This window comes from Prionailurus viverrinus, chromosome D1, assembly GCF_022837055.1.
Source record: "Prionailurus viverrinus isolate Anna chromosome D1, UM_Priviv_1.0, whole genome shotgun sequence".
Lineage (NCBI taxonomy): Eukaryota > Metazoa > Chordata > Mammalia > Carnivora > Felidae > Prionailurus > Prionailurus viverrinus.
This window is the reverse complement of record NC_062570.1, coordinates 67,336,294-67,348,727: the sequence shown is the minus strand read 5'-3', so window position 1 is coordinate 67,348,727 and position 12,434 is coordinate 67,336,294. Positions and strand designations below refer to the sequence as shown.

General features: G+C 42.1%; 1 protein-coding gene and 1 long non-coding RNA gene across 12 annotated transcripts in view; one reads left to right on the top strand and one right to left on the bottom strand.

The window, feature by feature from the left end:
• IRAG1 (inositol 1,4,5-triphosphate receptor associated 1) overlaps positions 1-10,490 on the top strand; it is a 120,103-nt gene extending 109,613 nt beyond the window's left edge. For 10 of the 11 annotated variants that reach the window (XM_047876745.1, XM_047876743.1, XM_047876742.1 and 7 more), the window contains 3 exons: positions 226-342; positions 1,750-1,884; positions 7,065-10,490. In XM_047876745.1, the coding sequence (XP_047732701.1) occupies positions 226-342; positions 1,750-1,884; positions 7,065-7,308 (496 nt within the window). In that variant the 3' untranslated portion in view covers positions 7,309-10,490. Of the gene's footprint in view, positions 1-225; positions 343-1,749; positions 1,885-2,250; positions 2,434-7,064 lie in introns of those variants that run through there. The other variant, XM_047876751.1, reaches the window with a different exon arrangement.
• The window catches only part of LOC125176034 (uncharacterized), a 175,207-nt gene that overhangs the window by 121,888 nt on the left and 40,885 nt on the right, over positions 1-12,434 (bottom strand). The gene's annotated exons all lie outside the window — the stretch shown is intronic.

The following is a 12,434-nucleotide window of genomic DNA, read 5'->3' as shown; positions in this document are numbered from 1 at the left end:
GACCTGGGATAATACCCAAACATTATTTGATGTTTGGATGTCTAGGGAGGGTTCTTGGGCGAGGACCTTTATAAAATCTTGTCTCAAAGTAGAAGGATTGAAATGAACTCAATCAAGAATGAGTTTCCTCACTTCTGATCAGGAATCAGGCCAAAGACATGGTTTGGTTTTCAGACACCGAGTCTTTCCCTGAAAGGACACCCTGTACTTCCCTCTTCTCACTAGTGGAAAGACAAATGCAGACCCAGATTGTGAAGCCTCTGCTCCCATGCCAACTTTGAGCTGCGTGGAGATTAGCCAGGAGACCACGGCCAGGATGGAGGAAGAAGCTTACAACAAGGGGTGAGTCAGACTTTGTCCACCCAGAGGTCACCTGGTAGGTCTCAGAAGATACCTTGCCATGTGCTTTTCCTGTTTCTTAGAGGATTTAGGGAAGCAACCAGTGGCCCTAGGACCTCCTTGCTTCAGTAAGGAACTACTGAAAAGAGCAGTACTGTTCCACAGGAAGGACAGGAGGAAGCAGGGTGAGAGGGTGTGGTTAGGCAATAATTAGACTGCCCTCTTTTTAGGCAGAAAGCCACCAGGATGCCACTGCTCAGAATGGTCTGGAACTAAGGCCCCTGGGTGGGTTCCTCTTGGTGGTGCCTGAGGCTTCCTGACACGTGCTCAGAGGAGTCATATTGCTACCAACAATCCCAGGAGCAGCTGTAACTCTACTTCTTAGAACTTCCCCTGCCATCTCTTCTTCCTGTAAACTGGAGTCCCCTCAACTTCCAACTGTCCCCTATTGAGCTTCAATAACACTGTGGCCCATTGTCAGTCACTGAGGGGACGGAGTACTGAGGAGGGCCCAAGTCCAGCCAGGTAGAGAATTATCTCTAACATAATTCTGGCATAGCATCCTTTTATTCACATCCATTTCTACACATCCATTTCTTCACATTTCTGTGAAGAAAGTCTTCACAGCTTCTGAGAGAGACATAGCTTCCCACTTACATGGAACTTGTGGGGATCTATATGGCAGTCATATACAATGTGGTGGGATTTCCCTAGCCAAACTGAGCTTGCCTTAAACATTCAGCTGTAGGACAATCAAAAAGAATATGTTCAGGGTAATACTGATCCTAGAAGAATAACATCAGAAGGATGTCTTTTTGGAAGCCATCTTTTTACCCACAACTATCCTCTATACTAAGCATGTATGGGGGTAAATACCTCCTTTGACTTTGTAAACATTTACTGAGTACCTCCCTAGGCCTAGTATGTGCTTATCACTTCCATAAAACTTCCCAACAAGCTATTGTGATGGGTGTCACCTTCCCTAGGTCAAGCTATATGCCTGGCACTGCCTCAAAACATTCCCATAGCCATGAAATGGGGGCCACCCTGTCCATTTTATAGGTGAAAAGCTGAAGCATCCAGGTTACACAGAAAGCAAACACACTGTTCTCCCTGCTGAATATTTTGTAGGATAAGAACCCAATCAGGAGACTCTGCACCTACATTTTTCCCTGTCAATTTTGCCACATATTCACATATAAACAGGAAAGATGAGTGAGGAATGAGGGGAAATTGCACTGACATGAGCCACCTTGGGATTCAGTGGAGCTTCCCAGCTTTTTCCTGTTGTGTAGAACTACAGGAAGTGTATAATTATTGGAGGTGTTCAAGTTCCCACCTCTAGGAACTCAGGAAAGGATGCTCTGTGCCTTGCCTTTCCAGACTCCATTGTTCCTTTTCACCCTGCAGATACCAGGAAGGTCTAAAGAAGACCAAAGAGCTTCAAGACCTGAAGGAAGAGGAAGAAGAACAGAAAGGTGAGAGTCTTGAGGAAGCTGAAGAGGCAGAAGAAACTGAGGAAGAGGAAAAGAACCAAAGAAGCAGGTTGGAGCCCTTGCCATTGCTGAAATGGGTCACAATTTATTTAACTGCACAGCATCCTGAGAGGTGCTACTCCAGGGCAACAGTGGGTCTAGGGTCCAAGTGAGCAGCCAATAGAAACCAAGAAGGGCACTTATTTTGGGAAAGAAGCAGAGGAAGGAGCCAAAATAGTTAAAAAAGAAATGTTTTCAAGAGCTGAGGTGTCAGAGGTGATCAAGAGTGAGGCCAACAGCAATCAAGAACTTAGGACTAAGAAACTGACTAGAGTCCCCCCTAGCCCAACCACAGTTAGCTCATTTCCCAGATATTCCCATGAAAGAGCCAAGGTTAAGGGAGCTGTCATGAAGCCTTAGAGGTGGTTTCTTACAGGAACAGGAGCAGAGAGAACACATAGGGGTAGGAGACCCACTCAACTCATTGGCAAAGGTGAGTCTCCAACAGGTTCCACTTGGATTGGAAATACTTGGGCTTTCTTTTTTGATATACTTTATACTTCGAGTGTCTGTTTCCCTAAATCGGGGGAAAACATTAAACATGTAAACAAATATTGAATAGATCCTGCATCTTGTCCTAATTGTGCCCTCATAAGGGTCCTGGATTTTAACCATAGCCCAAATTTCATACATTCTGCCTTACTGTTTCTATTAGTCTTCAGTTTTGATTTTTAGAGATTTGGTTATAGAAAACCTGGAAAACTTCATTAAAATCTTTGTTTTTAGACCCCCCCCCCCCAGGCTATCTTGGAGTCCAGGGTGGCTCCTGCCAAAATGATAATTATCTATTCAGCTGCTAAAATTCAAACAGGGTATGTGTCTGTGCCTCATTGCTTGACCAGTTAGTTTGAAATCACATGTGTGCAGTGAGTAAGTTAATAGAATGAAGATTAGAAGTGAGACAGATATGCTTCAAAGCACATAGGAACAGTCAATAGAGCCCATTTGGTGGAAGATTCAGCCAGAGTGAGAGGTCTCAGCCTGCATAGGTCAAGCCTAGTGTTCAAGGGAAGAGCAGTCTAGGAGAGCTGGAGAAAATCCTTCCCTGTTGAAAGCAAACCTATGCTAGGATGCACCATCTCCCCTAATGAAAGAACCCCTAAGTTTTGACAGTGAAAGCACAGTCCCTACTCCAAGCAACTGGATTCTAGTCTCCTTACATCTCTCCCTCTTGGTGGTCCCCTGCTCTTATTTATTTTATTTTATTTTTTTAAATTTATATCCAAATTAGTTAGCATATAGTGCAACAATGATTTCAGGAGTAGATTCCTTAAGGAATCTACCTCTGCTCTTATTTTTTAGAGATCACTACATTTTTTTAGAGGTCACTTTAATGTAGTCACGCCCAGGCCTGGACAACAGCTCTTTCTTTGGCTTCTTTGAATACAGCTAAGACAGGCTAGAACTTCTAACACTTCCACATACCAAGAAAGAACAAAAGAAAATTAAATAGGGTACATGGGATATAAACAGTTTGGTTTACAAAGCACAGGACTGGAATCCTTATCTAGCTAATTTGATCTCAGCCAATGAGTAGCTCTGTACCATTTTGTGAAACCACAGGGGAAGTAAGTCTGGGCCTGAGTCCCTCTCTGTCTATCTCCTGGTCAGCAGCACATGGCAATGGCTGTCTTTCACATCCATCATCCAAAAGTGTCCTCTTGGTCCTGCCAATCCTGAGAGGACTTGTTCTCTCTCCTAACCTTTTCTCCCTCCTCAATTTACTTTTTGATCTTGAGAACATGCTTGTATCTTAAATGATGGATACCAGACATCAGCACAGCCTTCAAAATTGTCCTTGTCCTTCATTACAGGGGTGTAGCTTCCCCTTTTCAGGCCCAGGGTGTAGCATCATCTTCTCTGTAACAACTAACACTGCTAGCATATGAACTGCCTGCTCATAGTTATATAGAGCTCCTTCCTCACCTGTCACCAAAGGAGACTGGCTCTGAGAGCCTGTTGTCTTCAATGCCAGGCAATCATTCCTGAGTCCTGTAGACATATGGTTGCCTGCAGGCACCTGCACTCAAACATGATTTTCCCCATGAAATTTTGGCATTGCATTAATAAGGAAGGTCTAAAGTTATTAAAAGTTCCACATCCTAATTAATGTATTTTAAAAATACTGGGCTAACCCCAGCAGTGAACCTTAGTTAAGAGATTCCACATCAAACACTATAGTCTTTTTTGTCTGAATTTCTCCTCTGTTATAATAATATACAGTTGACCCTTGAACAATGTGAGGGTTAGGGGTATCCATCCTCCACACAGTAAAAAACCCAAGTATAACATTTGATTCCTCAAAAACTTACTACTAATTGCATACTGTTGACCTAAAGCCTTACCAATAATAGTTAACACATATTTTGTATGTTATACATATTGTACAGTGTATTTTTACAATAAAGTAAGCTTGAGAAAGGAAAATGTTATTAAGAAAATTGTAAGGAAGAGAAAATACATTTACAGTACTATATTGTATTTATTTTTTTAAGTGTTGCATAAAAGTGGGCCCATACAGTTCCAACTTGTTCAAGCATTAATTGCATAATAATGTAATCTGTTATAAATAGTATTTTCTGGAGTATCAGCTTAAATGAACATAGGGTGAATCAACCCAATATCTTAACTATATTAAAATAGAGAATACAGTCTTCTGACATTTATATGATACATTAAACAAGAGAAACAAAGTGCAATAGAAAATGTTAGCCTTTTCTGCCTATTCAAATCTGCTCCATGGGGTTAAGATAATGTTAGGCAGATTCCTTTACTTTTCCAGTAACTCTCAGAAAATAGAACTCCTCTTGTCAAGTTTAAGTTCCAAGAATAATCTCATTTCATTAATTAAAATAGCCAGTTGCCTAAAATAGTCAAAAGCCTGAACTTAAAAATTGAACCTCTTTTCTCCCCCAACTCGTCTGCTTCAAGAAGGAAGCCTATATAGCAGGCAGGGGAGCATGGTTTCTTTGTCTCTACCCTCCCCCCTGCCTAAGCTTCACCAAATGCAGCACCTGACTCTCTAGAATCAATTCTGGGAAAGGGAATTGAGATGAAGGGGTAGGAAAGGTATTACTTGAATTGTACTGTGAGCAGGCTCCAGGGCTTGGCAGGGGTTTAAAGCTGACTTGCTGACTTTGATTAGTGCATTGCTTTATGGGACCTCTAGAGAAAACTACTCCCACCTCCCAGCATACACACACATTCACACCGTGGCTGAGATCCGCTCAGCTGCTGGTCCCTCTATGAGGTTGAATGCATGTCTTTTAGCTAGCTGGCCACTTAAAATCCCTCTCAGTCCTCAGGCAGCTGGAAGTATATCTTTACTGTTCAGCTTTTAGGTAGAAATTTTGAGCAGGATCTGTGATGCCCCAAGCCATCTCTCCTTATCCTAACTATATCCAGTCAAGGTGAAACATGTACCTTTGGCCCACTATGGGTAGGATAGTTTTCTCTATCATGGCCCACTATTCTGATGCCATCAAGCACATCAGAAAGATTTTTGCTCTTCGAATTGCTCATGTGTGAGGCACACACCAGTCCACTGTGTCCCCCAGACCTCAACGTGTTGAATTCTCCAGCAGTGTCTCTGAAGCCCCTCTCCCTAGGCCCAGGTGAAGGGGAAGCCACTTCACCCCTCCCTATAGGAGATTAAAAAAAATTGATTTCCGCAGGGATTCCATTTCTAATCTAATTCTATTTCTTATTCTTTTATAAGCCAGAAATTGGGGACCAGCTAAGGGTCACAAAGCTAGATCTTGGCATCCTCCTCTGAAGTCCCACTTAAGAGTAGGGTTACAGTGGAATTCTCCCAACCCTAGATGCTTGTTTTAGAGCATGGAATATGGCCCAAAAGGACTGCATTTTAGCATCCAATTATATCTAAGTAGAAACTAAGGACTCTAAATAGGGATGAAAGAAAAAAATCTTCCATTTCCAAGCTATCCCTTCCCAACAGTTGTGAAAATGGCCAGTGAATTTCACCTCAGCTAATGTGCGCTATTTGGCTTTGCTTAACTCTTCCTGAAACAATCATTGAATAGTTTCCATGTGGAAGAGAAACCAATCAGTACCTTAGCATCCAAGACAGGCACTCAGAGCCTCTGGTCTCTTTCCAAGGAAGGTATTTGTTGAGTTTTTTCCATGGGTCATTAGGCATATTTTTTCTATAAACTATATTAGAGCTGCCTACTTCTCAGCAAATGGCCCACATATTTCGGTATCTACGTGAGCCTTCAGAAAGCCTTCTTGTCACTTTTCTCACCTCCTCCATTTGGTGATCCTCAGCAACCTTATTTTTTACATTATTATAAAACATAGATCAGGGATTGGAAACAGGAAAAAATTCTAGCCTAATGAATGTGTGCAGGATTTCTCTACAGAGCTTGAAGAATAGATTCTATAAAGCAGGCCATATGACCAAGTGTCTTTTCACTAGGCTACAAAGAGAGAGGGGAAGTTGAAAGGCAATTGGGAAGAGAGCAAGAAGGAAAGGGGGAATGAGGCAGCCAGAAAATGGAGAGGGAGACAGATGAAAGGGAAGGAGGAAAGAGAAAAAAGAGAGTGGAGAAGGGAGAAGAAGAAGAAGAAGAAGAAGAAGAAGAAGAAGAAGAAGAAGGAGAAGAATGGATTAATGAAGAGAATGAAGACTAATGGTGTTGAGAAAACATCTGGAATAAGCCACTGAGAGGTTGCTAGAGGCTACTAGTCTTCTGGTTGCCTCTGGGACGGTTTGAAGTGAACTCTTGAGGTTGATCTGGTTCCTTGTAATTTATCATTGAACATGGAGGGTCTTCTAAGGGTTTAGCACAGTTCTTCTATTCTGAACACAGTCAGATGTGGAACAAAATATGCACTGGAGCACGGAGACAGGGGACAGAGTAGAACTTGAAACTGATCACTAAATAACACTAAGTGCAGAAAAGATGCTGGTCCCATCTGCATGCAAGGGAGTGTGGGTCAGCTAACCTTGTATCCTGGGGTTGGGAGAGTTCAGACATTAATGATCATCTCATGAATAGATCAGGGTATGTATGTATGTATGTATGTATGATCAAACAAGTAAATGGAGTATTCTAGCCCAGGAGCTCCCAACATCAAGGCTATGGACTGGTGGCATCAGAATCACCTGGGGAAAATTTTTAATGTGCCCAATATACTAAGCCCTTCTCCTATTTTTTCATTTGACAGCAAACTTGAAGAATTGGTTCATTTCTTACAAGTCATGTATCCCAAACTGTGTCAGCACTGGCAAGTCATCTGGATGATGGCCACAGTGATGCTGGTCTTGACTGTTGTGTTGGGACTCTACAGTTCCTATAACTCTTGTGTGGAGCAGGCTGATGGGCCCCATGGGAGATCAACTTGCTCGGCAGCCCAGAGGGACTCGTGGTGGAGCTCAGGACTCCAGCACGAGCAACCTGCAGAGCAGTAGGAAACCTGACACCCAGTCAGTGCCCTGCTCCAGCACATAGCTGACTGCTCTTTTCCCAAGCATATGTTTCAGGCCAGTTGTGGGCATGCTGGCACCAGCTTATCAGGAAATAAGCAGGGTTCTTTCATACTCAGCAACTGTGTGGGAGCTATGCATACACAGTAACTGATGTTTTTGGAAGATCAACAAAACTGCCCTGGGAACACTTCTGGCGGATGAAGTCACCTTCACCAAGGAACTCTAACAGAAGGGAAAGTCATCTGCCCCTAGCTCAGATGGCAGGGGGAAATAAAACACCTTCACTGCAGAAAACAGTAAGAAGTTCACTCTCCCTCCCCTTTTTCCTCTCTGTAGTCAGAAATCAAGAAGAATTATGCCCAAAGGCTAACTCTGACCTTGAGGATCAGACCTAGAATTTGGAGTCAACATGAATATCATCCCATTTCCCATCTCATTCTCACTGACTCTTCTTCAGCCTCCCTGCCTCCCCTTTGGAACCAGAGTTTCTCTTTACAGAAGTAGGGAAGGTTTCTCAGAAAAATATTTAGGCTGAATTTAGATCAGTGCTTGAAATGAAATGGGAAGATGTGAGTTAACATATATGCATCTGTATGCACACACAGCACACACATACACACAGCATGCATGTGCATGAAGCCAACAACCCTCCAAACGTGTGCTCTAGGTGTGTGTTCTGGATAAAACAACCCACAGATTTTTCACTAGGTGTGGGGCAGTCACCAGGCACCTGTTCAATGAGCTCTCCACATTGATTTAAGATGTTTGAAGACACTGAAAACTCATGGCTGCAACAGTGAACTTGCTGGTCGCTATTTTAAGTGCTAATTCTAAGCTGTTGTACAACAGTCTATTCCCTATTTGTCCTCTACCATTGAGAACCCACCTCTCATGTGTGATTTCAGCCCTCGTGTGCCCACAACCACATGTGCAGTTGCACCTTAGTGCTTCAGTTCAAATGGGTTTTCCAACCCAAGTACACATTTCAGAGCATTCTAATTGTTCAGCATAAAACTGAGGGAGCACATCCCATTTCCAATTTGACTTCTTGCTCCACCTTTACAGCCACTGCCTTCATTCATCCCTTATCAGTTTTGAGGGGTGTTGGTTTCTTGTGGGTTTTATTGTTCTGCTCTTGTTTTTGTTTTGTTGTTGATGTTGTTTGTTTTGTTGCTAACACTCATATAGAACTTACTATGAGCCAAACACTGTTCTATGTATTATATAGGTATTAATTCATTTAATCCTCAAAAAAAAAAAAAAAAAAGAAAGAAGAAAAGAAAAGAAAAAACAATGAGGTGGGTACCACCCTCCCCATTTTCAGATAAGGAAACTGAAGCACAAAAAAACACAACTAACTTGCCAAGGACATCCAGTTAGTAAATTATGGGCCTGGAACTCATATCCAGGCAGACTGGCCCCTGCACAAAATTGCCTTTTCCAATGGTCTCCTAACTGCATGCCTTATGTTTCACTCCTACTTCCCCAAGTAGCCCTCCAACCACTCCAAACTATTTCTGGTTCCCAGACTAAACTGTTTTCTCATAGTTCTGTTCCTCCACTCACTAGTTTTTCTTTTGCCATTCTTCTCTTTTCTGCTGGTCACCCTTCAGGACCAAGTGCAAAAATTATCCCTGATGCACAGGCTTTGATGACTTCCCTCCAACTTCCTACCATACCCCACATAATAGGTTACACCCTCCTCTGCTGACACTTTTTAAACATCTTCATTATTTGCTGTTGTGACAGTATATCACAATGACTTATTTAAGTGTCTGTCTCCCTATTTTTCCTCAAAGACAAGAACCATATCTTACCCATTCTCTGGGGTAAGTACCTAGCATGATGGCTGCTGATGCATGGGAGGGTGTTATTAAATGTTGATCAAAAGAACTAGTGAGCATTCAAGGTTGTGGAGAGTAGCCTGGGGAAGCTGACATTTTGCATACCTCCCAGTTCTAGCACCATCATTGCCACTATCTCAGTGAGAAAAATAACATCTTTATTAGCTTCAATTTATTCTAATATTTTTCAGTCTACTCTGTGAGAGAGCAGAAATGAGACCTAACTAGCAACACAATTTCCAAGCTCAAGGACTGGGCTTGATGCAACCACTCCTTTCAGAAAGACCCACCTAGATCAGCCCTACTATAAAACAGCATGCTGTTGTTGCGGAGGGGGAGGGGGTGGGGAGCAGGGGCGGGGAGGGCAATGGCATCCTTTACAGTGACTAAAAAACCACTGTGGGAGAAGCCCAAGCCAGGGTTGACCAAGAAAGTGCCATTAAGGTAAAGAGGTGTAGATCAAAGCAGAGGGACTTTGGGGATTTGGATGGATGGTTTTCCCTTTCTATTCCAGGGGGACTGGACACACTGAAAAATCTTTTAGGCCCTCAGAGCCACAGACACGATGCAAATGGAGCTCCAGAGACAGTAGCTGTGGGGCAGGACTCTATACTGGCAATGTCCAGTCTTAGCCTCCCTTATAGAAGGACCAGGCTGAACTGGCCCATTGTCCACTTGGCCACAGGGTTCCAACCTTTGTTACCAATTAAAACAAAGGTCAGGAGAACAGCTACAGTGAGCTCCTGAACCTCCAGCTGCTCCACAGAAAAACCTTCAAGAGTACTTCCAGACATAGGCCCTCACCCAAAGTGCTCTATGAGTAAGAGAGGTTGAAGAAAAGAACTGTAAGAGTAACCACATTTCCAAGGGCATTCCTGAAAAAGTACTCACTGGCATTTCTTTTTTGAAAAGCAAAGATCGATCTGAAGCAGTTGGAATGTTTCCAAAGCAGCAATGAAATGGAGAGAAATGGCCCCTGTATTTCCAATGGTGATATTGATCTAAAATAAAAATTCCCCTCAAAATGTCTCTGAAGTCTGACATTTCTGCTTAGCCCTAGGACTCTGGGTGCCTACCTTGAGTTTCAGAGTGATGTGTTGTTTGTGTCATTTTTGTTATCACTTCTTAAAAGGGCCTTCACTTTCTGGCTACCACAAAATCCTGTGTACAGCCTGGAAGAGTAAATGGAGAGGGAGATGCTGGATTTATGTATAACTGACTGTCAGTTCCTAATGTTAAACCTCACACAGGTGTGCTAGCATTAAACTACAGAGTGTCACATACCTGAGTTTGAAAATAAAAGCACCTTTCCAAACCTTTTGCAGTAGCCAAATGCCTCCTCATTTTCTGGAGCTAAGCCACAGTCTTACCCCAACCCTGAGTCAGATCCTGTTGGATATTAGTGCCTCCCAGAACCAAGCCAAAAGTCCCCAGCCCTTGGGTCACTATACTATAGGTTACCTCTTAGGGGCTGAATTGGTTCTTTTCTCTCTCCACTTCCTCATTCCTGATACTAGTTTCCTACACCTTCCTGGTTCATGATTTCTTTTTCGGGTATACAATACAATGATTCAACAATTCCATAGATTTCTCAGTGCTCATTGAAATAGTGTACTCTTAATCCCCTTTATTTCACCCATCCCCCTTCCACCTCCCCTTTGGCCACAACTAGTTTGTCCTCTGTACTTAAGAATCTGTTTTGTGTGTATGTCTCTTTTAATTTTTTTAAATTAATACATTTTGCTGTGCTAGAGACTGCTAAATTTTCACCAACATGATTTCCACAGCTAGACTACATTTTTCAGTTTTCTTGCAGCCAGATGTAAGGGAATATAGACCCTCCAGATATAATTTCCTAAAAACAGACTCTCCTATCCAATATTCCACATTGCCTTTATTCCCCCTCTGCCTACTAAATTCAGAGGATTTAGTTGGGGACCTGAGGTCTAAGAAGATGTCAGGACCACTAGATGGAAGCTGGATCTTTGAATGGCCACTCACAGAATTCAACTGTGACATAAGCAAAAAATCAAATAGTGTATTAAGCCACTGAAATTCAGGAATATTTGTTCTAGTAGTTAGCCTACTCTGACTAATGTATAGATTTGAGCCAGAAATGGGGTGCTTCAATGGCAAATTTGCAAAATATGAGGCATTGGTTTAGCAGTCAAGTAGCAAAAAAACAAGAAAACTAATATCAGGAGCTAGAATTATGGTGACGCATGTAGTGAATAAAACAAAAATACTTGGCAAGGGGTTACCCATGATAACTTGAAAGGCAGTCCATGGGCAGCCTATAGCCCTAGGAGAAATGGTCAGAATAAGCCCAAGTATTGAAGTATGTGATCCTTTATTGGCTGCCTTTGGCAAGGTATTGTAAAAAAAAAAAAAAAAAAAAATGCACTCAGGAAAAAAATGGCTATTTGGAAGTGGAAAAGAAAAAAGAATACATATTTTTAGATTGAAGGGTTAGAAAGCCTGTTTCTAAACTCCAAACAGTAAGGATAAAAATAGCTTTCAGTGGGAAAGAACCAATAAAATTTTTCAGTTGAACTCAAATCAACTCAGCCTATGGCAAAGGCCAGATTAAAGATGTGTCCCTTCCGCCTGTAATATCAAATGAACTCAGTGTAGGAACCATTAAATTAAAGAAAGAGTGGGATGGAGCTGAGAAAATAAGGAAATACATCTTGAGAATTATGACTGAGAAAGGATTTGGGGTATGATTATTAGCACATAGAATCAAATGAAAGCAAAAGATCAGAAATCTAGGTTTGTGAGGGAATTGTACTTTCAAAGAAACACAAACCAAGATGGAAAAGTTCAATTGTTCAAATTAGAAAACAACTTTTGCCATCTTCAGCTTACAACAACAGAAGGTAGACTACTACCTCCCACCCCCGCCACAGGAGGGCATACTGCTTGATCTAGCTCAAATGTGGCCAAGGATGATTATATACAATGAAGGGCTATAGAGGTCAGTGGACATGGGACGTAGGAGTTTCTCCCAGAAAGCAGAATCAAGATCTAATCAAAGGTAAGTAATTGTAGTAGAAAGAATTTGTAGAATTTCCCCCTCTCCAAAATGTCCCATCCCAATCCCTGAAACCTTTGCATATGAAATATCACTCCTGTAATGTAATATGGTAAAGTTGACCTTAAAGTAGGGAAATCACCTCAGGGGGCCCAATGTAATCACATCAGCCCTTAAAAGCAGAGAGCTTTCTTTGGCTAATGGTAGACATGAAGGTCAGAGAGATTAAA